At 40.0% G+C, this 23934-nt stretch overlaps 1 protein-coding gene across 1 annotated transcript; it reads left to right on the top strand.

Moving 5' to 3' along the window:
- Positions 1-2553: 2553 nt before the first annotated feature.
- On the top strand, positions 2554-23876 carry RTRAF (RNA transcription, translation and transport factor). The gene is made up of 8 exons (XM_081090526.1): positions 2554-2734; positions 4311-4435; positions 11656-11755; positions 17397-17483; positions 18833-18921; positions 21296-21364; positions 23377-23425; positions 23546-23876. Exons 1-8 carry the CDS (start codon positions 2674-2676, stop codon positions 23698-23700), a joined length of 735 nt encoding a protein of 244 aa, XP_080946652.1. The 5' UTR covers positions 2554-2673; the 3' UTR covers positions 23701-23876.
- The last annotated feature ends 58 nt before the right edge of the window (positions 23877-23934 follow it).

The raw sequence follows: 23934 nt of genomic DNA, 5'->3' as shown, positions 1-23934 counted from the left end.
CCAACTGCTCCTTTTTTCCTTTTTTTTTTTTTTTTTTTATTCTGGGCCAGCTTTAGCTTGAGGCTTGGCTCCAGCTCTTAGGCCTGCCTCCGCTGCTGAAAGTAGGTTTCTGGCCTTTGCTTACAATGTTGCGAATCTGCTGGCTGAAGTCCGGCGGTATTTATTACAGAGTTTCTTAAACTGCAGGCTCAGAGGCCTGCAGGCTCAGAGGCCTGCAGCCACAGGCGGGGAACGTTGGTTTCCTCCGTCACTGAGGCAAGCAAGCCTCATGTTAGTTTCAAGCTGCCTGGCTGCCAGCCGCCATCTTGGCTGACAGTTAATTTGCATATCTCGCTGATTAGCCAATGAAAAGGGTAGCGGTCGTACGCCAATTACCATGTTTCTCTTTTATTAGTGTAGATTTTTTGTCTTCCCTTGTCAAGTGGCAGGCTCTCTGAGGGCAGAGGATTTTGTGTATAAGTTCACAAGTGAATCCAAATTGGCTAGAAGACTGCCTGGCAGGCAGACAATACCTGTCTTAAACAATTACACAGATGGATTAATAACCTATAAAACCTCTGATCAACCATTAGACTGGAGTTCAGGATGAAACGGAATTTTTGGACTGGAACCCGGATTCTTTGTCCGCCGGAATCGAAGAATGAATCCACGGACAGAAAGTGGTATAGCAAAGGTAGAGATTTATTGAAGAACAAGTACAGACTCCCACGTGGGGAGAGGGAAAGAGTCCCACTGAGTTCCTTTTCCCTGGATGGCTTATAAAGGCTGCAGATCCTGGTGCCTTGATATCCCCTCTGATTGATCACTATTCCCTTAGACTGGTTACTATATTAACTCCTGGGCTCAAAGGTCAACCTCACATGGGGGTGGGGGGGGGGTAGGGGGGTGGGGGGGCATGTGAAGTTCTCCCCCCCAACTCCCCTTCCTTATTGTTTTCCTATTTATTCCCTTTGGGCTTTCTTCCTCTCCTTCTGGATGAAAGGCTTCCTTCTCTTTATTTTGTAAATATAGACCTTTTGCTGTTCCCAGCTCCCTCATTCTGTGGAAATGTACCTGCTGCAGCTTTTCAGCTTTCCTATGCTATGGAAATATACCTTCTGCTGCTCTGCAGCGCTGTGCTTCCTCCATGGTCCCCTTAATTTCAAAAATTTCTAAAATTTCCTAAACCTGTCCTATTTTACCCCTAAAATTCCTGTTTCAAGGACATTTGATAATAAAGTTGGTTTTCCCTTCTTGAAGTGCATAGAGGGGTTAGTCTTCAGAAATGCCTAAGATTCACTTCTTGGACACTTCATTCAAGATAGGCCACAGAACTTCTTCAAACGCAAGGTGGGGGGGGGGGGAGGACAAAGGTTTTTTATACAAAAGAGAGGTGGATGTTTGTAATCTGTAATATCTCTTTTCCAAAATTAGCTTTATCTCCTCCTCAAGTCTGGTAGGTCCCTTCAGCATTCTGTGTGTCTGAATCCTCTTCTAACTTCCCCACGCACCTGGGGGTGGCCGGGGCTGATGACCAGTTTCACGTGGCTGACAACTTAGGGTTCTGAAATGGAAAGACAACGTCAGGAGCAAACAACTTAGTTTCATTGAAAGGTCAATTCCAGAAAATAAAATGCAAGAGCTGCTTTTCTCCCCTTTATTAAAAAAATGTATTATCTGCAATTGCATATAAGTGATTGCTTTATTATCTTCCCTTCCTTGAAAAGTTTATTTTTGTTCTTGTTTTTTTGTTTGTTTTGGGCTAGTATTTCATTAGTTATATAACTAACATACACCACAGTGTGTGATTATAGCTGCAACTTCGATCAAATTTTGAGGCAAGACACTCTTGAAGCTGGTTTTCTTGCTTCAGTCTGTAAGTATTTTAATTGGAAAATACCTTGTCTCACGGTGCCTCCTTAAATTTGTATTCTGGTCTGACAGCACACTTAGTACTTATAACTTATCACTTTCTAACTCTAGATTACAAGCATCTATAAGTATCTATTTACATGCCTATTTTTGCTATTAAATTTCCTGAAAATATCTTGCTCATTTGTATGACCCACAAATGCTAAAACTTGTGTAATTGTAATCTGTTGAAATGAAATGAAACATATATAACTGGTGATGTTTGTAACTATAATATTATGGCTGTATGATACCCGCGGATCACTCCAAACCAGTCTGAAAGGGATCTTTGTATTAGCCGTGTAAGAAGAGCACCTATTATGTAGAAGGCATTCAATGAATGAATGAACACACTGAACATACTAAAGAGTAATTCTGTGAGCCGATGAGCGTGTCCCATTGTAGAAATTCTACATATACTATTCTCTGCACGCTGTATCAAGAAGGCGAGGAAAACCAGAGGAAACCGGCTTGGAACACAAGACGAAAGCGGCTTCTCAGAGGCTTTTTGCCTCTGTACGACTAGGAAGCGGACAATAAAGTTTATTTGAGCGTCGACGTGCCCGACGTGGCCCCGCCCCCCCAGCCGAAGCCGCGATTGGTGGGCGTTCGCCGGCGGCCGCCTGGACTAAGCCGCGATTGGTGGAGGCTGCCGTCATTGCAGAGCGTCCGCACGCCGGCCCGCCCTCTCGCCGCGTCGCCGGGAGCTTCGCCGCCAGCCGCTCCTCGCCTCTCTCTCCTCTCCCGGCCGGAGCCCGGGGGGCAGAGCGGGAAGCCGGGACCATGTTCCGCCGCAAGCTGACGGCCCTCGACTACCACAACCCCGCCGGCTTCAACTGCAAAGGTGAGGCGCCGGCCGGCCTGCGCTGCGGCCGAGGACCCCGCTGCCGGCGCGCTCTTCGGCGTCCGACCCGGGCTGGGCTCCCTCCCCGGACCGGGCTCCCTCCCCGGACCCTCCGCGGCCGTCTCCCCGGGGGGCCCAGGGCCGCGCTCTCCTCCCGGCCTCCAAGCTTGCACCTCTGTTTTCCGACCCCCGGCCACGCCCGGGCTTCGGAGCCCCTCCCCCCTCCCCCCTCCCCCCTCCCCCCTCCCCCCTCCCCCCTCCCCCCTCCCCCCTCAGCCCTCAGCCCCTCACTTTCTGCACTTGCTAAACTCCCAACGTGACCCCCCCCCCCCAGCCCCTCAGCCCCCAGCGCACTAGAGAGAAGGGACTCGCTTTCTAACTTAGTCCTTCAACTCCACGGCTTCCGGGTGATGGGCGGCACCTTTAGCACCTGCTGTGGGCCCCGCCGAGCTGGGAGCGGAGGAAGATGCTGAGTAATTTGGAGACCAGTTCCCTGCCCGCCGGGAACTGCTGGGTGAGGGTGGGTGTGGGGGCACCCGGAGCCCACCCAGCCCGTCCCGGACCGGACCGGGACCGGGACCGATGGCGTTGGAGTGAGCGATGCAGTGACGGGCTCATTCCCTGGTGTGGGTCGTACGAGAAGGTTGATGGCAGGTGAACGGGGTGGCTGGATGGTAAATACGAAGGCGCTTGGGTTTTCCAGCCTCAGAGCATGTTGAGGCGTTGGCGTGGCCACCCACGGCTCCCTGGCTGCCGCCCAGCACAGCCCGAAAGGGGTCCCGGTGCGCGGCCTGCGCGCCTCAGACCGTCCACGGTGCAGCTGGTCCTCCGGCTTCACGGTGGGAGCTGGACTCGGAGAGAGAAAAGCGTTCTCAGCAGGAGTAACGGTGTCTTGTTGGTCTCCATAGAAGCATATCAACTTAATAGAGTCTTGTTTTTCTGTCTTGCCTTTTATTTAACAAAAAAGGGTCGGTGGCAGTAGAGGTTAGGTCGGGATTTGAGCCCCAGTTTTTCTCATCTGTGAAGGGGGGCGGGGGAGCTGTTACCTCAAGAGCGTGTGGAAGGACTGAATGAAACAACGTGTGGTTTCTCGTGTGTGCACTTAGGGTGCAGTAACGGAGACAACGGTATCCTCTTTTTATTTCGTCATTGGCTTTATTATTACTTGGCTGTACATTTAACCTGGCCCCGTCCCTCTCTCCAAAGGAACTGGAATAATAACACTGAAGTAGCCAAAACTATCTCATTGACCAGACACTTTGTAATCTTATTTCATTTAATTTTCCTAACAGCTCTATAAGGTAAGCCCTGTTATTGCCTCCATCTTGTAACTCAAGAACCTGAGGCAGAGAACATTAAGGAGGTGAGCCCACGTTTACACAACCACTAAGTGTCTGGAACCAGAATTTGATATGAGCAGAACATTTTTTGATCTGTTGACCCCAAATCTGCACTTTCAACCTCTACTTTGACCAGCTCAATTAACTAATTGTTTTTGGAGTTAAAAGTTCCACAAAACCACTTATTGGAGGTGAAGGAAGTGCTTCTAGTAATTTATATGGCATTTTTGTTGCAGATGAAACGGAATTTAGAAACTTTATTGTTTGGCTTGAAGACCAGAAAATCAGACACTACAAGATTGAAGACAGAGGTAATTTAAGAAACATCCACAGCAGTGACTGGCCCAAGTTCTTTGAAAAGGTAATGAATTTGAAAGTAAAATAAAAGTACAGAGAGCTTTTCTAAAAATTATGTGAAGACAGACATGCTTCAGATTACTTTGTTCTTTTCAAATAAAAATAATGATCAGTGTTAGAAGTGCTGGATTTCAGGATTCTACTTTTCTTTTGTTTTTAGAGTAAATTATATTCTCTCTACCAAGCTTTCAGTATTAGATAGAAATATTTTTGTCTGGAAACATTGTGAGGTTTCTTAAATAAACAGTGATATACCAGTACACATATTCTATAAATGGTAAAAAATGGCCAAAATAAGAATTTCTACAGTAGACTAAAAATGTAGCAGTAATACTTACATTAAAACTAGGGGCCCAGCGTGCAATTGAAATTGCGCAAGGAGGCGCCCCATTGGGGGCCTGGACCCTCACCTGACCCATGTAGCTCCGAGCTGCGCAGGGGCTGCTCTGAGCACTGCCCCCGCTGCCGTGTTGTGTTCTGCTGGGGTGGGGGCAGGTGCTCCTGTGTGTTGTGTCTCCACTCTGCCCCGCCCCCTGCCCCAGCCTCCCCGCGGCCACTGGGGTGGGGGCAACACACAGTCCCCTTCCGCCCATGTGCCCGTGCAGCTCCTCCTGAGCGGTCGTCTTGCTCGGCTAATTACATATTCCCTGTTTATATAGATAAACTAGAGGCCTGGTGCATGAAATTTGTGCACTGGCAGGGGGTGGGGCAGGGAATGTCCCTCAGCCCAGCCTGCACCCTCTCCAATCTGGGACCCGTTTAGGCCCCATCACAGTGGGCAGTCAGACATCCCTCTCACAATCCAGGACTGCTGGCTCCCAACCGCTCGCCTGCCTGCCTGCCTGCTGATTGCCCCTAACTGCTTCTGCCTGCCAGCCTGATCACCCCTAACCACTCCCCTGCCAGCCTGATTGACACCTAACTATTCCCCTGCTGGCCAGTCACCCCCAACTGCCCTCCCCTGCAGGCCATCTTGTGGTGGCCATCTTTGACCACTAGGGGGCAGCCATCTTGTGTGTTGGAGTGATGTTCAATTTGCACACTGGTTGTGGCTAATTAGCATATCTGGTTATGAATGTGAGGGTGTTGTGACCAATTTGCATATTACCTTTTTGTTAGTATCGATAAGACATCAATATGCTTGAAAACGAAGATTGTCCTATTTATGATTATATTTAACGTACACACGTCCCTTGTTGTGAACAATAGAAATAATCCTAAAAGGATTATTTTTATACTAATAAAATAATGAGTAGATATACTGAATATATCCATTATTTTATTAAAAGGCCCTGAATGTATTTCTTATTTTTGTGGCTAGAATAATTTTCACATTGACTTAGTTTAATTTTAATAACACTTTTGCAGAAAATGGGGATAACAGTGGTACCTATTTCATGGTGGTGGCTTGCGTTGTTAATCAGTTGTAATATACCTGTTTACAGAGTGCCTGGCCCACAGCAAATGCTAAGCAAATGCTATATGCTTATTCCACTGCCTCTGCTACTGTTATTGCTACTACTAGGTTATTTTCCTTTGCTCCTAATAAGTTTTTATGAAAATTTTTATAGGCTTCTTTAAATTTTGAAATATATTAAGATTATGTAGTTAAATCACCTTATTTTTGGCCAATTCATGTGTATTAGACTGTATACAAAGTTCCACATACAGAAGGTATTTGAAGAATACAGTAGTCCCCTCTTATCTGTGGTTTCACTTTTCAAGGTTTCAGTTACCCACAGTCAACCACTTTCTGAAAATATTAAATGGATAATTCCAGCAATAATCCATTACTTTTAAATTGCACACTATTATGAGTATCATGGTGACATCTTGTGATGTTCTGCCCTGTCCGAGAGGTAAATCATCTCTTTTTCCAGCATAACCACGCTGTATATACTATTCACCCATTATTCACTTACTGGCTATCTCCATTATCTAGATCAACTGTCATGGTATCACAGTGCTTGTGTTCAAGTAATCCTTAATTGACAGAAGGTCAGTGGTAGCCTAATGCTACATCAGAATGCCTATGTCACTTATCTCACTTCATCTCATATAGGCATTGTGTCCTTTCACGTCATCACAAGAAGAGGATACAGTGTAAGATTTTGAGGGAAATCACATTCACATAACTTTTTGCAGTAATGTTGTAGTTGTTCTATTGTTAATCTCTTAGTGTACTTAATTTATGAATTAAACTATCATAGGTGTAATATATACATATATATATATATTTGTAGGGTTTGGCATTATCTGAGGTTTTAGGAACCTACTGAGTGTCTTGGAACATAGTCCCTACAGATAATGGGGGAATACTATATAAAAAATTTCTGGCCCTAGCTGGTTTGGCTCAGTGCATAGAGCATCAGCCTGAGGACTGAAGGGTCTTGGGTTCAATTCTGGTCAAGGGCACCTGCCTGGGTTGTGGGCTCAGTCACCAGTGTGGGGAGTGCAGGAGGCAGCCAATCAATGATTCTCTCTCATTGATGTTTCTACCTCTCTTCCTCTACCTTCCTCTCTGAAATCAATAAAAATATATATATATTTTTAAAGATTTAAAAGAATAAAAAAGCAGCCTTCCTGGGGATTTTCCTGGGCCAAAACAAAGTGGCCATAATGTGAATTTTTTAGCCACAATTTTCTCCATCAAGCTGTTTAAAGTAAGCATTCACGAATTCATTATTAAGTCTAGTAGGTTTTTTATGGAGTCTTTAGTCTATGTATAGTATCATGTCATCTGCGAATAATGACAATTTTACTTCTTTTCCAATTTGGATGCCTTTTATTTCTTCTTCTTGTGATCGCTATGGCTAGCACGTCCAGTACTGTGTCGAGCAGGTGGGGTGAAACTGGGCATCCCTGTCTTGTTCCTGTTCTTACAGGAAATGGTTTTAGTTTTTGCCCATTAAGTATGATGTTGGCTGTAGGTTTGTCATAGATGGCCTTTATCATGTTAAGATATGCTCCCTCTGTTCCCACTTTGCTGAGAGTTTTTATCAAAAATGGATGTTGGATTTTGCTGAATGCCTTTTCTGCGTCTGTTGATATGATCATGTGATTTTTGTCTTTCAGTTTGTTTTTGTGATGTATCACATTTATTGATTTGCGAATATTATACCAGCCTTGCATCCTGAAATAAATCCCACTTGATTATGGTGTATGATCTTTTTAATATATTGCTGGATACAGTTTTCTAATATTTTGTTGAGGATTTTAGCATCTATGTTCATCGGGGATATTGGCCTTTAATTCTCTTTATTTGTAATGTCTTTATCTGGTTATGGAATTAGGATAATGCTGGCCTCATAAAAAGAGTTTGGAAGTGTTCCTTTCTCTTGGATTTTCTGAAATAGTTTGAGGAGTGTAGGTGTTAGTGCTTCCTTGAATGTTTGGTAGAACTTCCCTGTGAAGTCATCCGGACCTGGGCTTTTGTTTGGTGGGAGTATTTTGATAACTGCTTCTATTTCATCAGTTGTTATTGGCCTATTCAGGTTTTTTCATTTTTCCTGTTTCAGTTTTGGGAGATTGTATTTTCCTATGAATTTGTCCATTTTTTCCACATTGTCCAACTTGTTGTTCATAGTATCCTATCTAATAAAAGAGAAACATGGTAATTGGCGTACGACCGCTACCCTTCCCATTGGCTAATCAGGGTGATATGCAAATTAACTGCCAGCCAAGATGGCGGCCAGCAGCCAGGCAGCTTAAACTGAACATGAGGCTTGCTTGCTTCAGTGACGGAGGACTGCAACATTCCCCGCCTGCCGCTGCAGGCCTCTGAGCCTGCAGTTTGAAACATTGTAACAAATATAGAAGCTAACCAAAACCCCAGAAACCCCGCTTTCAGCAGCCGGGATCTCAGAGCTGGAGTTGATACAGTGTTTTGAGATTATAGAACCCAAACAAACCAGATACCTGCTTTCAGCAGCAGAGGCCTCAGAGCTGGAGCCAGAGCTAAAGCTGGCCCAGAATAAAAAAAAAGAAAAGAAAAGAAAAAAAGGAGCGGTTGGGTCAGTCACCCGCCAGCCTGAAAACAGCCCTCAGCCCCTCACCCAGACTGGCCAGGCACCCCATTGGGGACCCCCACCCTGAAGGGTGTGTGACCAGCTGCAAACAGCCATCATCCCCTCACCCAGGCTGGCCAGGCACCCCAGTGGGGACCCCCACCCTGATCCAGGACACCCTTCAGGGCAAACCAGCTGGCCCCCACCTGTGCACCAGGCCTCATCCTATATAGTAAAAGGGTAATATGCCTCCCAGCACCAGGATCAGCAGAGCCCCGAGGCCTCCCGGCACCGGGATCAGTGTGACGGGGCAGCGCCCAAACCCCCTGACCGCTCTGTGGCTCTGTGTGTGACAGGGGGCGGGGCCACAACCTCCCTATGGGCCCTGCTCTGTTCTGACAGGGGAAGTCGCCCCAACCCCCTGATCAGCCCTGCTCTGTGCCTGATAGGGGGGAGCTCCTCAACCCCCTGATGGGCCCTGCTCTGTGCGTGACAGGGGGAAGCTCCCCAACCCCCTGATGGGCCCTGCTCTGTGCGTGACAGGGGGCAGCGCCCCAACCCCCTGATTGGCCCTGCTCTGTGTGTGACGGGGTGGCGCCGCAACCTCCCCATTGACCCTGCCTTGAGTGTGACAGGGGCGGTGCCCCAACCCCCCAATCGGCCCTACCCTGAGCGTGACTGAGGGTGGCATCGCAACCTCCCGATCCGCCCTGCTATGTGCATGACAGGGGCTGGCGCCCCAACTCCCCACTCGGCCCTGCTCTGAGCCCGACCAGGGGCTGCACCTAGGGATTGGGCCTGCCCTCTGCCACCCGGGAGCAGGCCTAAGCCAGCAGGTCGTTATCTTCCGAGGGCTCCCAGACTGCGAGAGGGCACAGGCTGGGCTGAAGGACCCCCCCCCCCCCCCCAGTGCACAAATTTTTGTGCACCAGGCCTCTAGTTTTCTTATAATCCTTTATATTTCTGTGGTGTCAGTGGTTACTCCTCCACTTTCATTTCTGATTTTATTTATTTGGGTCCTCTCTCTTTGTTTCTTGATGAGTCTGGCTAATGAGTACTTCATGTCATTCCCTTCTGGCGTATAGAGTTTCTGATGAGAAATCAGGTGTCAGCCTTATGGAACTCCTTTTATAGGTAACAATTTTCTCTTGCTACTTTTAAGATTCTCTCTTTGTCTTTAATTTTTGGCATTTTAATTATGATGTGTCTGGGCATGGCCTATTTGAGTTCTTATTTGGGGTTCTCTGTGCCTCCTGAACTTGTGCCTTTTTCCTTTACCTGGTTAGGGAAGTTTTCTGCCATTATTTCTTCAAACACCTCCTCTATGCCTTTCTTCCTTTCTGCCTCTTCTGGCACATTTGCTATTCTTATATTGTTAAGTTTCTTGTTGTTCCACAGCACACTTAAGCTTTCCTCCTGTTTTTTCTTTTTGGTTTTCTGATTGAGTGATATTTTCAACTCTGTCTTCTAATTCACTGATTCGATCCTCAGCTTCCCCTAACCTGCTGTGTATTCCTTCCAGTGTGTTCTTTATTTGTGTTATGTTATTCTTTATCTCAAACTGTTCTTTTTTCATAGTTACTATATCTTTTTTCATGCTGTTGAGCATCTTTACCATCATTACCCTGAACTCTGTTTCAGATAAATTTCTTACCTCTGCTTCATTTAACTCTTCTTCTGGAGAATTCTCTAGTTCTTTTATTTTGGGGTTGTTTCTTTGTCTCCTCATTTTGGCTTTCTGTTTGGGTTTGTGACTGTGTTTTAGGTAGATCCTCTACACCTCTCAATCTCTACTGTAGGACAGTGTTAAAGGCTGTTTCTGACTAATTAGATCAGGCAGAGACTGCCTTGGCCTACAGTCTGATAGGATTCCAACTTGAATTGCTACCCTGGGCAATCATCCTTGGGTGTTCCTGGAGTGATTGAGTTTGTTTGTTTGTTTTTTCAACAGGGTGGGGCAGTTGCTTCTGCCTGGAGGCTAATTGTTACTTTTAATCTCAGAGGAAGGTGTTTTCCAATAGGATGTGTCAACTGTCTTTCCCCCAGGCAGGGCTGATGTCTATGTGGGAAAGATGTCCTCTGCTGCTTCAGGGAAATGACTCAGTCCAGGAAACTTGGGGTGTCTGCCTTTTGAGCTCTATCCCCAGTTCCCAGTCCTGGCTTCTGCTCTCACAGATCCAGTCCACTTCACCCTCCCCTTGCGGGAGCACAAGGTGGGTGGCTACACAGGGAATTTTGTGCGTTGGCTTTTTAAGAGGGTGCCTGAATTTTCAGCTGTTACTCTCTGGCAGGCAGCACCCTGCTGCTTTTCACAGCCAGATGTTATGTGGGTGCCCTCCTCAGTTTTGGTGTTCTTTGCTGGGGGGCAGCTTAGGGATTAGACCCCAGAGTTCTCAGTGGCAACCCCCCACAGCTGAGATATCTCTCTGGGACTTCAGTTGCAGTCTATGGGCGCCTAGCCAGCCCTTCGCACCTCAGTCCCTCCTACCAGTCTCTGTGCTGTCTCCACTTGTGGTCTCCACTTGCCGTCTCGGGTGTCAGGGTTCTCCTGCGAGTTTTCCGTTGATTATTCAGGAAGTTTTTCAGTATTTTAGTTGTAATACCAGTTTGTTCCTGGGAGCATATCCGTGAAGCATTCACTTACTCTGCCACCATTTTTAATCTCCAATCTCTTCCATTTTGTTTCTTCTATGTTTTATGAAGTCTAAGAAATTTATTTCCAGTGGTTTTAAAAACACTACATTCTTTGCATTTTTTTCTATCTTTCTGGGGCTCTCTTGTCTAAATAGCAACATATTAATTCATACATCTTAGCTTCTTTTATCTTTCGCCATTTCTCCTTCTTCCAGAAGATTTCCTCAAACTAAAAATTCTATCTCTTGCTTTATTATTATGTTCTTCTTTTTAGAGTCCTTTTTATTTAATTGCTCTATGTGTATTGAGACCTGGAATCAGAAAGTTTAGATTCAGGTCCCAGATGTTGGCAAGTGTTAACCTCAATTTTTTTATCTATAAAATGAGGAAGTTGTTCTAAATCTGGAATCTGCAAAAGAAAAATTTCAAAAAGCATGATGGAAATACTTCACTTAAGGTGGTACACTTAAATGTTATGAGAAATTCTTTGAGATCCAAACTAAGGTATCTTTTAATTTTATCATTTTTTGATTCTGTGACTTTATAGCAATAATGAAAGTGATTTTCTTTTTTCTCTCAACAGTATCTCACAGATGTTAGCTGTCCTTTCAAGATTGAAGATCGACAAGAAGCAATTGACTGGCTTCTTGGTTTAGCCGTTAGACTTGAATATGGAGATAACGGTATGTTTTGTGGGGAATGTATGTTTTAAAGAGAGGAGGGAGGATTTGGGAAAGGAGTAAAAATGTAGGGAATACCAGTTTGTGTTTCTTTGTCTACTTTTGGTAGACAGTTAAGTTTTAAGTTTTATATATTCTCATGTTCCTTTTCAGTATCTATTTAAACACTTAATTTTTGGTAACCATTCTTCTGTGTCTAATACCCATCTCCCATCCCCCCTAACTCTTAAATTGTCTGGGAAAGAATTTTCTTTTCCAAAATTAGAGCCTTTTTATTATTATAAGAAGTTAAAAGCACTGTCTTTCATTGGTATTTAGATTTTTGTTTTGTCTTTTTTTAGAATTTAGAAATGGTGTCTTCTGGAGAAAGCATTTTTATGCCTTCTCAAAAAGTAGTATTTATTACATTAATAAATTTTTCATCTTTCACAGTCTGTACCTTAGCCTTTCAAGTTAAATTGTTAGTGTTCAAGAATTGATGGGATTTCAGAATGTTGATTGCAGCAGGTCATTTCACAAGAGACTGAAAGATATGTGTATTGCTGATATACATTATAGGTCAAAATATATTATTTATATGTAATAATCATTTTATTACAGATACTTATAGGATGCTTTTAAATACTAATATCTATAACAAAAATAACATTTCCTCTCATTAGACCATTTCATTTTGAAAGGCCTGCCAATATCTAAATGCAAGATCTGATTATCTTACCTCCACCCTCTGTGTTTTGTGTTGTTCCTTCTTACTGTCAGTTCAGTTCTCTTAATCATTGCTTTTTTAAGCCTTTTTGATATCTTTGAGTCCCTTTTCTTGCCATCCTGTTCCCATCTATTTTTTCCCATGTCTATTGTATCTGTTCTGCCTTCCCACTACATACTATTGCCCTAATTCAGTCTCTTATCATTTTCTACTGAGATTATTATAATCTCTCTCATACTGGACTCTTAGCATCACCCTCTATTCTCATCAGCATGGCCCTTCAAGCTAACTTTTTTAAACAAATCTGTTTTAGAATGCTATGGTTGGTTTCCAAAAAAGCACCTCCTATTATATTCAGAAGCATCATTGCTTTTCCATTTTTCTCCAAAAGGGACTCCAGGCTCCTTAGCCTGGTATTCAAGGCCTTTGATAACTGGGGTCCACCAGTATTCATGTGCTTGGTATTCCAGCCCAACTAGATTAATGCTGGCTCCTGTTTACATCTCTTTTTTCTTCCCTCGATTTCTTGGCTTACATATTCCTTTGACTAATATGCCATTTCACTCTATTCTCTACACATTCTAAATCCTGCTCATCCTTATAAGATCCAGCACAAATACCAATTAGCATTTCCTTCTGAACTTTCATAGTTTTTAGCTCTATACCTTTTAAGTCATTCACTTTCCATTTTGGCTTATGTCTTACTTGCCCCACTAAATTGTAAGCTCTTACTCAGTTTTACTTCCTACATGGTACTGTACCTCTATTAGTCTCCTATTGCTGTTGTAACAAATTACCACAAACTCAATGACTTTAAACACAGTTTATTATTTTAGTCTTGGAGGTCAGAAGCCCAGCCATTTATTTTACTGTCAGGTTGTTGACAGATTCTTTTCGGGAATCTAGGGGAAGATCCATTTCTTTCTTTGTCTTTCCTATCTTCTGGATGTTGCCTGTATTCCTTGACGTTGTCCCTTTATCTTCAAATCTAACAGCATAGCGTCTTCAGTCTTTCTGTAACTCTATTTCCATTGTCACATCTCTCTGATTATCCTGCTTCCTCTTATAAGGGTGCTGTGATTACATTGGGCCTACCTGGATAATCCTTAATCACATCTGCAAAGTCCTTTTGCCATGTAAGGTAACATTCATAGTTTAAGGAATTGGGAATATGGGAATCTTTGGAAGGGAGTGGGCAGTCATGATTCTGTTTCTTTGCATATAATAGAAGACTTTTAATGTTTGGCAAGTACAGTATTTGAATGTTCACATATTCTAATACAGAGCACCAACCAGCTCCAGACTTAAATTACAGAAACTTTATGCAGAAATATTAAAAGCTCCAACCCTTTTTTTTTTCCAGTTTGAATTTTAGTTTAAAATGAAAATACATATGAATAAATGTTGTAATCAGAAGCCTTGGTGGCATTAGTTGATTTTTAGGACCTTTAGGGAAGTCTTTATTCTGCTTTGAGTTGGTAACTCTATGTTAATTTCTTACAAAGTATTCTCCAGCTTTTCAAAAGTGTATTTCAGCTATTCCCAAATGAAATTGTAGTCATATTTCAATTTATTTCTGCTTTACTTTTACTGTATTAATTTCACATTTGTCTATTTTTATAATACTTTAATTTAGATTACCTAGGTACCAGGAACTATAGATATCAGATATATTTTTATTGATTTCAGAGAGGAATGGAGAAGGAGGAAGAGAGAGAGACATCAATGATGAGACAGAATCATTGATCAGCTGCCTCCTGCACACCCCACACTGGGAATTGAGCCTGCAGATCTCCTGGCTCATAAGTCCATGCTCAACCACTGAGCAATGCCAGCTTGGGCTAGCATGATATTTTTTAATTAATAAAAGAAATACACTGATGTTGGATCTGAAATAAAGTAAATTTTTTATATTGAAGTTTATACTTGAATTTTGTTTGAAATTTTAGCTGAATTATTGTTGAAAGGTAAATTATATCAAAAGTATATTAAAAGTCTAAACTAGAAAACAAGTTTTTGTGTAATCTTAAAATTCAGAATTGTAAGAACAGACTTTTTGGGAAAAGGGCTAAAGTGGTAGTACTGTCCCTTATCAGTAGAAGGCACTGTTGTATTTTTGTGGTTTTACGTTAACTCCTTGCATTCTTCTTGACTTTTAAATTATTTGAAATGTTTGTCCTTATTTGATGAAACCATTATAAATTTGTATTGTGCTTTAGTACTTTTAAAGGTTTTTGTTAGCTTGTGGGGTAAAGTGATTAAGATCAGACTTAAATTTTTCTTTTAACTTTTTTTGGCATAATTTAAGATTTACAAAAAAATTGCAAGAATACAATAAATTTTCTCATATTCTGTAAATATTAACATTTAATTCATTTGCCTTGTCCTTCTCTCTATATATAATATACATATTTTTTTCTAAACCATTTGATACTAAGTTGTAGGTGGTTCTTTTTTGCCTTTGAGTATTTTAATGTGCATTTCCTAAATGTACATAACTACAGGATAGTTAGCAAAATCGGGCAATAAACTTTGATTCACTACTCTTCTCTGTAGCTGTTACTCACATTTTATAAATTGTCTCAATATTTTTTGTTCTTAATATATTTTTATTGATTTCAGAAAGGGGGAGAGAGAGAAACATCAGTGATGAGACAGAGTCATTGATCGGCTGCCTCCTGCACGCCCCACACTAAGGATGGAGCCCACAACCTGGGCATATGCCCTGACCGGGAATTGAACCCTGACTTGTTCATAGGTCAACACTCAACCACTGGCTGGACTCAATAATATTCTTCATACAAAAACAAAAATGCATTCTTTGCTCATGTGTTGCATTCCGTTGTTATGTCTCTTTAGTCTCCTATAATCTGGAAAAGTTCCTCATTCTTTATTTGTGCTTCATGAGACTGGCGTATATTTAACCCTTTGTATGTCATAAGTGTCTATGTGGGGATGGTTTCAGTTTTGGACGTGTGGCAGTTAACTGGTTATTAACTGTTCTCAGTGTGGGTTTATCTGTTGTTTCCTCATGATTAGAGTTAGGGTTTGTACTTCTGTTAAGAACACAGAAGTGATGTTTTGTTCTTTTAAGTGCATGTTATCAGGAGGCATGTGTTAGTAATATGTCCTTATTACTGGTGCTATTACTTTGATCACATGGTTAAGGCTTCTCCATTCTAAAGTTACTATTTCCCCTTTGTAATAAATAAGTTTATTGTTGGGAGATACTTTGAGATAATGTCAGTATGCTTTTATTCCTCAAACTTTTTCATCTAGGTTTAGCTCCATTTGATGAGTCTCATCTGAGTCAATTATGCAGATAATTGCCAAATGATGTTTTTTTAATTCCATCATTCTTTCTATGTTTACTTGTTGGCTTTTTAATGAGGAACTTTTCCTGTCTTTCCAGTTTGTTTGTTTATTTAGATTAGTTTGTATATGTGGATTCTTATTTTACTCAATGGCTTACAATCTTTTTTTGTTAATAGTGTATCTTTTTAAAAATATATATATATTATTCATTTTTTTTACAGAGAGGGATAGAGAGCTAGAAACGTCGATGAGAGAGAAACATCAATCAGCTGCCTCCTGCACACCCCCACTGGGGATGTTCCCGCAACCAAGGTACATGCCCCTGACTGTAATCGAACCTGGGACCCCTCAGTCCGCAGGCCGACGCTCTATCCACTGAGCCAAATCGGTTAGGGCTAATAGTGTATCTTGATGTTTACGCTATCCCAGATTTGGCCAGTGGGAGCTCCTGTAAGCTATCTTCTGTCTGATTTAAATCTTAACGCTTTTGTTTCCTCTCGTTTCAATAGCAAATCATCTAAGCATTATAGCAAAAGATGGCATTTGGACATTACATTCAGTATATTAAATATTTTTCAAGTAAAAGTTGCAAACTCTACCTTTGGAATTCTGGCTTTCAAGTCTCCATAAAATAGGTTTAGGTTTGTATATGATGGTGTATTATTTGAAGTACTGATATTTTAGAAAGAAAAGTTTTTGAGTTCTATGTACAGCTTTCAAAAGATTTGGGAAGAAACTTACTTTTTAGTTTGTTTGCATTTAATCTCACGTAACTTAACATTTACCCTCACCCCTATAAGTTTTAAAGGAAGCCGTGAAAGCAGACTTTGTTTGCAAACATTTAGATCAAGCATGTCAAACTCAAAGGCTAACTAATATGGGCCAGATAAACAAGGTTTACGTTTATGTGGGCCGCAAAAAAACAAAAGCTTCAATTTTCATAGAAATGTACGTTTATTTCGATAGAGACATGCTGAATACAAAGAGCTGAAATAAATGAGTAATCGTTAACATAAAATGATAGAACATTTTAATAAAAATTAATTTTTCTTGAACATTAACTTACCAGACACTGAATAACTGCACAAATTAATAAGCGTAACGCAAATCTATTTTTTTTGTTCTCCAAAAGCAAAATATTTCCTGTTGCGTACACCAAACAAGTCAGTCCAAGACTAATGACGTGGCAGTTGGCTGCTAAAATATTCGCTGCTAGTATTAGTAGAGAGAAATGGTGTGCCTGCGCGTAAGGCGTGTAAGGGAAATGAATGCAACATGATGATAGTAATCAGTCATTATTGAATGTTGTAGTTCATTAAAGTGTTTCTTCCGCAAAAATATTCATTGTGGGCTGCGAGTTTGACATGCTTGATTTAAATAATGTTTGATATATATTACTTTTTAAGATATTAATGAAAAGATCCTTGTGTAAGGATTCAGTAATCATTTTAGATTAATTAGAAAGCTATAATCACATTGTCTTCTGCTAGATTTTTTTAATAGCAAAAATAATTTTGATTGGATGAGTTGTTTTATAATAACCAGTTTGGCTCAGATTCAGTATATAAACAATGTTTGTTTTAAGTTGCAGTTTTACAAATTGCATTTTTGCCTATTTTTCAGCTGAAAAATATAAGGACTCAGTATCTGATAATACAAAAAATGCTGACAATGCAGCTAAAAATGCAGAGCCATTGATCAATTTGGATGGTAAGTACAGTAGACCCTCTTTATTCGCACTTTCACTTTCCATGCTTTCAGATACCTGTGGTCAACTGCTTTCTGAAAATAATACATGAAAAATTTCAGAAATAAACAATTCACTTTAAGTTGCACACTGTTCTGAGTAATATGGTGAAGTTTTGCACTGTTTTGCCTAGCTTATGAATCAAGCCTTTGCTCAGCATATCCACACTGTAATCACTTAGTTTCCGTTGGGTTGTCAGATCAATTATCATGGTATCCCAGTGTTTGTGTTCAGGAAACCTTTATGCTACTTAATGGCCCCAAATCATGAGACATGATGCTGGCAGTTTGGATATGCCAAAGAGAAGCTGTAAAAAGCTTCTTTAAAAAAAAAAGCACACACACAACAAAATATATATATAAAACATGGTATATAAAGGGTTAGGCACTGTCCCAGTTTTAGGCATCCAGTGTGGGTCTTGAAATGGATCTCGTTTGGATAAGGGGAGATGACTATGTAAATGCATAATAATGATCAACATTTTTGGTTTCCTAAATGATTTTTATTTTCTAAAATGAAGTCTGTGTTTACTTGGTTTTAGTAAATACTTCATGCAGACAGCATTTGTGAGGATATTTTATTCTCTATGGTTTTTTTATTGTCAGTTACAATGTGCTGTCTCCTTCCTCTTATAATTGAATATCTGAATATTGAAATGCTTTTCTTTGATCTTCTCATAGTAGTGTGGAGATTTTTATTTGTATTTAATCATGGTGATGATTGTTTGCTTCCTGGTAACAACATTTTTTCTAATCTAATGTGACACTATGAGAAAGTGGTAAAATTTTTCATTATTTTAAATCCAGATGTCTTTTAGTAATTCTGCTTTAAAAAGTATAAAGAGTCTAATTACTTACATTATAGTAATATGTTAAATAATTCTTTCACTGATTCATTGTGACCTATAATTTGAGTTATTCTTGTGAATTAATAAGCTGCTTAGACACTTGAGAGCTGCTGCTTAGAGAAAAGGTTTTGGGAAAACTGTCCATTGAAGGGATCTATGTATTAAAATGAATAGCTTTGGGAAGAAATGTTAATTAAAAGTGCTGCATAAATGGGCCTTGCAGAAAAAGTTATGAGTTAATTTAGTTATTTATTGGATTGTTCAGTTTGGCTGATTAGTAAGAAATCCATTAATCTTATCATTTTGCCTAGCTGTTGATGCCTCTGCACTGCTCCAGTCAGAAGTTTTAAAAATTGAGATTTGTTGTTAATGGAAAATTCAAAATGTTTCTTGTAAATTTATGTTTACATATCTGTCTAATTATATGTTTGCAGAGCTCTAAGTTTCCATTTTAATTTTTTCTAGTTAATAATCCTGATTTTAAGGCTGGTGTAATGGCTTTGGCTAACCTTCTTCAGATTCAACGTCATGATGATTACCTGGTAATGCTTAAGGTCAGCTTCATATTCTTGATTCTTGACAGATATTTTTTATATATATATATATTAGAGGTCTGGTGCATGAAAATTTGTGCACTGGGGGGTTGGGGAATCCCTCAGCTTGGCCTGCCCCCTCTCACAGTTCAGGAGTCCTCAGGATATGTCCTACTGACGGGAGGTGACCAGGCTGATCAGGGGAAGGCGACGCCCCTATCACTCGGCTGCTGCTGCCACTGCCGCAGCTGCGAGGCCTGAGCCCCAGGACTTGCAGCTGCCGGGCTCACGGCTGCCTGATCCCCGGGCCTCGCATCTGCTGTGGCTTTGTCCAGATGGACATCTGGAAGACGTCTGCTCTAATTAGCATATTACCCTTTTATTAGTATAGATATTTAAACTCAATTTTTAAAAAATCAACTTTTTATATTTAAATGTATGGTTGATGACTAAAATGTGGAGGAATGTGGAACATAAAGCAGATTTCATCTGTTTTAGATTATCTATTAACAGCTAATATCAAAGAGTGTTTACTGTGTGCCTGTCATTTTGTTTACATCCTTTTGCAAAGATGATTTCATCCAATCCTCCCCAACATCCTAGAGGTAGATGCTAATGTCTTTCTTTTTAATATGTATATGAAGAAATAGACTTAAAGAGAATAAGTGTCCAAGATGACACAAAAAAATGATAGAGCCAGGATTTTAATGTAGGCATTCTGACATTGTCGTTTCTGTATTTCCTAAATCGCCCTATTCGTTAAGATAGTGGAATATGCCAAATTAGTAATGGTGAATTTGGCCAAAAGTACATATTCCAAAATGTCTTTGAGGAAGGAAAGAATGTTTCTGTCTTCCAAGTCACCCTTCCTAGATAGGTCCTCAGTTCATACCTCCACTTCAGGGATTCCAATAGTCTGAAAAACGTCTCTTATTTCTGAGAGGAAAAATATACTCATATTTCAGAAAATTTATGCCAAGTAATTGTGACAGTATAGTGGGGGGTCTCATGGAGAGGGGAGTGGTACTTACAATACCAGACTTGGACATTATTTTAATTAAAGTTTTAGTTTCTCATAAAAATCTACACCTTACACATGTAAATTACTTTTAAATTGCTTTGCAGTGAATTAAATAATTAAATTTCACTCTACCCATAAGAAGGATTAAGCCATATTCTATTTTTTTTTATTCTATTAGATTAATTTATTCTACTATTTAGAATTGTATGTAGTAAATGGCGGTTGTAACAAGGGAAAGACTATTCTGTTCCTAGATTATTATTCTGTATGCTGACTCTGAATGTCAACTTGGATTTTCTCAACTCAGATTGGATGTCAAGAGACAAAAAGTTGTATTTAGTGAAATTTAGCCCTTTCAAAGGCTTGTTCCTTACCTAGGCAATTATGTAAATTATTTGAAACAGTTCTACAGTATTCACATCAGCTTTAATCATAAACTGGGAGGAGAAAGACAATTCAGCATTTTGGAGGTTCTCTTTGTTATACTTTAAACACCCAATGGGAAAAAAGTAAAAGTTAGCTATAATCATAAGTTTAATAAAATTCTAATCCTCATTGCATGGTTGTCCTTTGAGTTATTTTAAGAATCATTCAAACAATGCATAACAACATGGAAAACATCTTCATAGATTTGCCAAGTATGAGAATCAATATATTTTCTGTTTGACCACCACACTGTTTACATTTGCAATCACTGTTCAAGATTGGTTTAAGTAATTCTTCTCAAATGTAGCATTTAATTTGTTTTTATTATTTAAAAAAATTTACAGTTTTCACTTACTTTTGAATTGTAATTGTCATCCATTAGTTAAAATTACATTTAAAAATCTTATTTTTTTAGTTTATGCAAATACATGTATGCACTTGTGTCTGCTGGAATAAAATTCCTTGATGATGAAAAAAACATGTTCTATGAAAGACCAGAAAACATTTTACTATAATTAAGAGAAAAAAGCAAGGACAGTGTATGTGTGTGCACATGCTTGCCTGAGTATGCTTGTACTTTTAATAAGAATCCAAGGATCTGGTAACAGTGATTGTCTTCTGGAGGGATGGCTGAGGCTTGGACAAGGAAGGAGACCTACTTTTTAACCATGTGTCCTTTATTTAATTTTTTTTTTCTTTTTTTTTTTACTGCACACATGAGTTACCAATTCAAAAAATGTTTTAAATTGTTTTGGGTATCATTTCACATTTTAAATATTAAATGTGAGAACTTTTATTACAATATGTTTGTTTTTTTAATGGGGAGTTTGTTAATGAAGTAGGTAATTCTAACTTGATCAAACTGGGCATCCTTCTTATCTAGACTCAGAGAAGGAAAAACGACAAACAGGCAGTGAAAACTAAAAACAGTATTTTTGGGTTTCTTAGGCAATTCGCATTTTGGTCCAGGAACGCCTGACACAGGATGCAGTTGCTAAAGCAAATCAAGCAAAAGAGGTATGTACTTTTTAAAGTAAAATCTAAAGTAATTATTAATGAAAGTTTCTTCTGGTGTTGTCACAGGTTAAACCCTGCATGTTACTGTTTAAGATAACCATTCTGTGTTAGAACTGCCCAGAGAAAGGATAGCTTACTTCAGGGGGATTGAATGTGGTTTCTAAGCAAATTGTGTCTAACCATTTTGAGTGAAAAATGAACTCATGTTTATCTCCTTTCACACCTTAGAGAAGCTGCCAATGGCACATCCAGTCTACCAGTGTAAACCACTGCATCTACCTAGTTGAAGTTTATTTAAAGGAATGTGCACTTGTGAAATATTCTGGGTTATTTTGACTAATTGCTGGGGAACGGGACACAACCTCTCAATATTTTCCTTTTTGACCTAAATCCTACGTTTGTTCTTTTGTTTCTTCAGAGAAATCTCATTTTACCTTTTCTATTTCCTAGCATAAAACCTAAGTAACTTGCATAACGTCACCTAGTGGATACGTGGTTGAGACAAGGATTCGAGTGGTGGTTCACATGAGCTAGTTGATGATCTAGGTGAATTGGGGATAGAGAGGCTACTAGAGTGTGAGGTTCAGGGTACAGGTGACTAAAACTTATCTTAGTAGAATGAGAAAACTACACCATAACTAATAATTCTGAGAAGTTTTTAGATAAATTGTACCATAAATCTAAATGTCCCAAAAGTCTCATTGACTATGGGGCAATACAGAGAATGTCCTCATGGGTTAGCAGCAGCTGCCTGATAATGCCCCCTTCCTGCTGTACAGATGTTGCAGCGACAGCCTTGGTTGGTACAACCACCATCCTGAACCCTGGTCTTTTTTTTTTTTTTTTTTGCCTCCATCAGTTCCCCAATGTCATTTGTCTTCTATTAAAAGGTTATTGATGCCAGGTAAGTGTACTCCCTCTAAAAGACAGTTTCTTTTAAAGGTTCTTACTGGCTTATTAATTATGTGTGAATCCAGCCACTGGAAATTGGGCTAAAAGTCAGCCTATTTCTCCCACACTATAAACAGAGAGTAAATTCATTCGGTAAAGCTATGGTTTGGAAGGCAGTGCAAATAAGGACAGAGCCAAATCACTGCTGCTCTTTACAAAGTAAAATTTAGTTTTATTCTCAGTGCTCCAAATAAATCTTAGTTTTAATGTCATCTCAAAAGATTCCATGCTATAAATAATAATACAGTGGAGAAGTTTTACAGTTGTGTTCTTCTTTGTAACTGTTCATAAGTAGCATGTGGTCATCTTCAGCCATAGAGGTATTTTTTGGTGTTTGGGCAAAGGGGAAAGGGAGCCTCTGGTACAGCCTAGCACAGTACAATTCTACTCTTTAGTTTTGCTCACTGAGTTTCCATACCTGTTTGTTTCTATACTTACATAGTGTGTTTATTAGCTATCTTGAAGCAGATGGAACCTAGGTAGATTTTCATTAATAGATTAGGCAAGAATTGAGTAGTGACAACTTAGCATTTATAGCATTGAAGTATCACTATGGTTTAGATTCTATTCAAAGTAACTTCAAAATGAACTGTTGAAAGTTAAATTATATATATTACATATAATCTGTTAAAATTTCTGGCTGAAAAAGTATGTTTTAGGTTTGTGCAATTTGCAGACAAATTAATGTGCTCGGGAAAGTAATATTAAAAGTAGTCCTATTCCATTTGCCCTGTACACTGCTGCTTACTGTAGGTAAAACAGAATAATAGCAGCCCTGCAGTAGTGACAGGGGCCCTACAGCAAAAAGGAGCTATTTTATATGCCTGGTCTTAAAGGATTGGATGGGTTATGGAATTAGCCTCCCACTATATTTAAAGGCCATTCTTTCCTCACTGGTTATAGTAGGGAAAACAAACATCAAAATGCAAATTTAAGAGAACTCTCATTCCCCTTGCTACTGTGACTAAAAGGGTTAAAATAATAGCTAGCTGCTCTTTAGTTTTAGATAAGAAAAGAGATGATACTTAACTATCGCCTCATTTTGTCCATTTTTTTTAAAGGGGTTGCCTGTTGCTTTAGACAAGCATATTCTTGGTTTTGACACAGGAGGTAAGTGATTTTGTTTTGATGATTAATTCAAAATATTTTAGAAACTTGGTGAACATTTTGGGGGAAATGAGTGGTCTGAAATATAAAAGCTATTAATTTTGCCATGTTTCTTATAAATAGATGCAGTTCTTAATGAAGCGGCTCAAATTCTGCGATTGCTGCATATAGAAGAGCTCAGAGAGCTACAGACAAAAATTAATGAAGCCATAGTAGCTGTTCAGGCAATTATTGCTGATCCAAAGACAGACCACAGACTGGGGAAAGTTGGGAGATGAACCTGTTAGGATCTCAGCCTCTCATCTATTTAGTACAGTTGAGAACCATGCACACTGTGGTATGTGTTTCAAAATCAAACATCACATTTTCAAGGGAAGAGTCCCAGAAAATTGACTATGTTTTAGAGATTTACCATCATTGCTTTTTCTTTAATAAAGTTTGGGAAAGCAGAATATTTTTTTTTGACTATGTGTTATGTTTATGTATAATTAGTCTGTTTCTTCCTTTGTAAT

The sequence above is a fragment of the Myotis nattereri genome (assembly GCF_964212035.1).
Source record: "Myotis nattereri genome assembly, chromosome: 1".
Lineage (NCBI taxonomy): Eukaryota > Metazoa > Chordata > Mammalia > Chiroptera > Vespertilionidae > Myotis > Myotis nattereri.
This window is presented reverse-complemented; position numbering and strand designations above follow the sequence as displayed.

Coding starts and splice junctions, on each gene's coding strand:
- RTRAF (XM_081090526.1), top strand. CDS start 2,674: ATGTTCCGCCGCAAGCTGACGGCCCTCGACTACCACAACCCCGCCGGC. Junction 4,436..11,655: donor GGCCCAAGTTCTTTGAAAAG/GTAATGAATTTG, acceptor TTCTCTCAACAG/TATCTCACAGATGTTAGCTG. Junction 21,365..23,376: donor AAGCAAATCAAGCAAAAGAG/GTATGTACTTTT, acceptor TTTTTTTTAAAG/GGGTTGCCTGTTGCTTTAGA.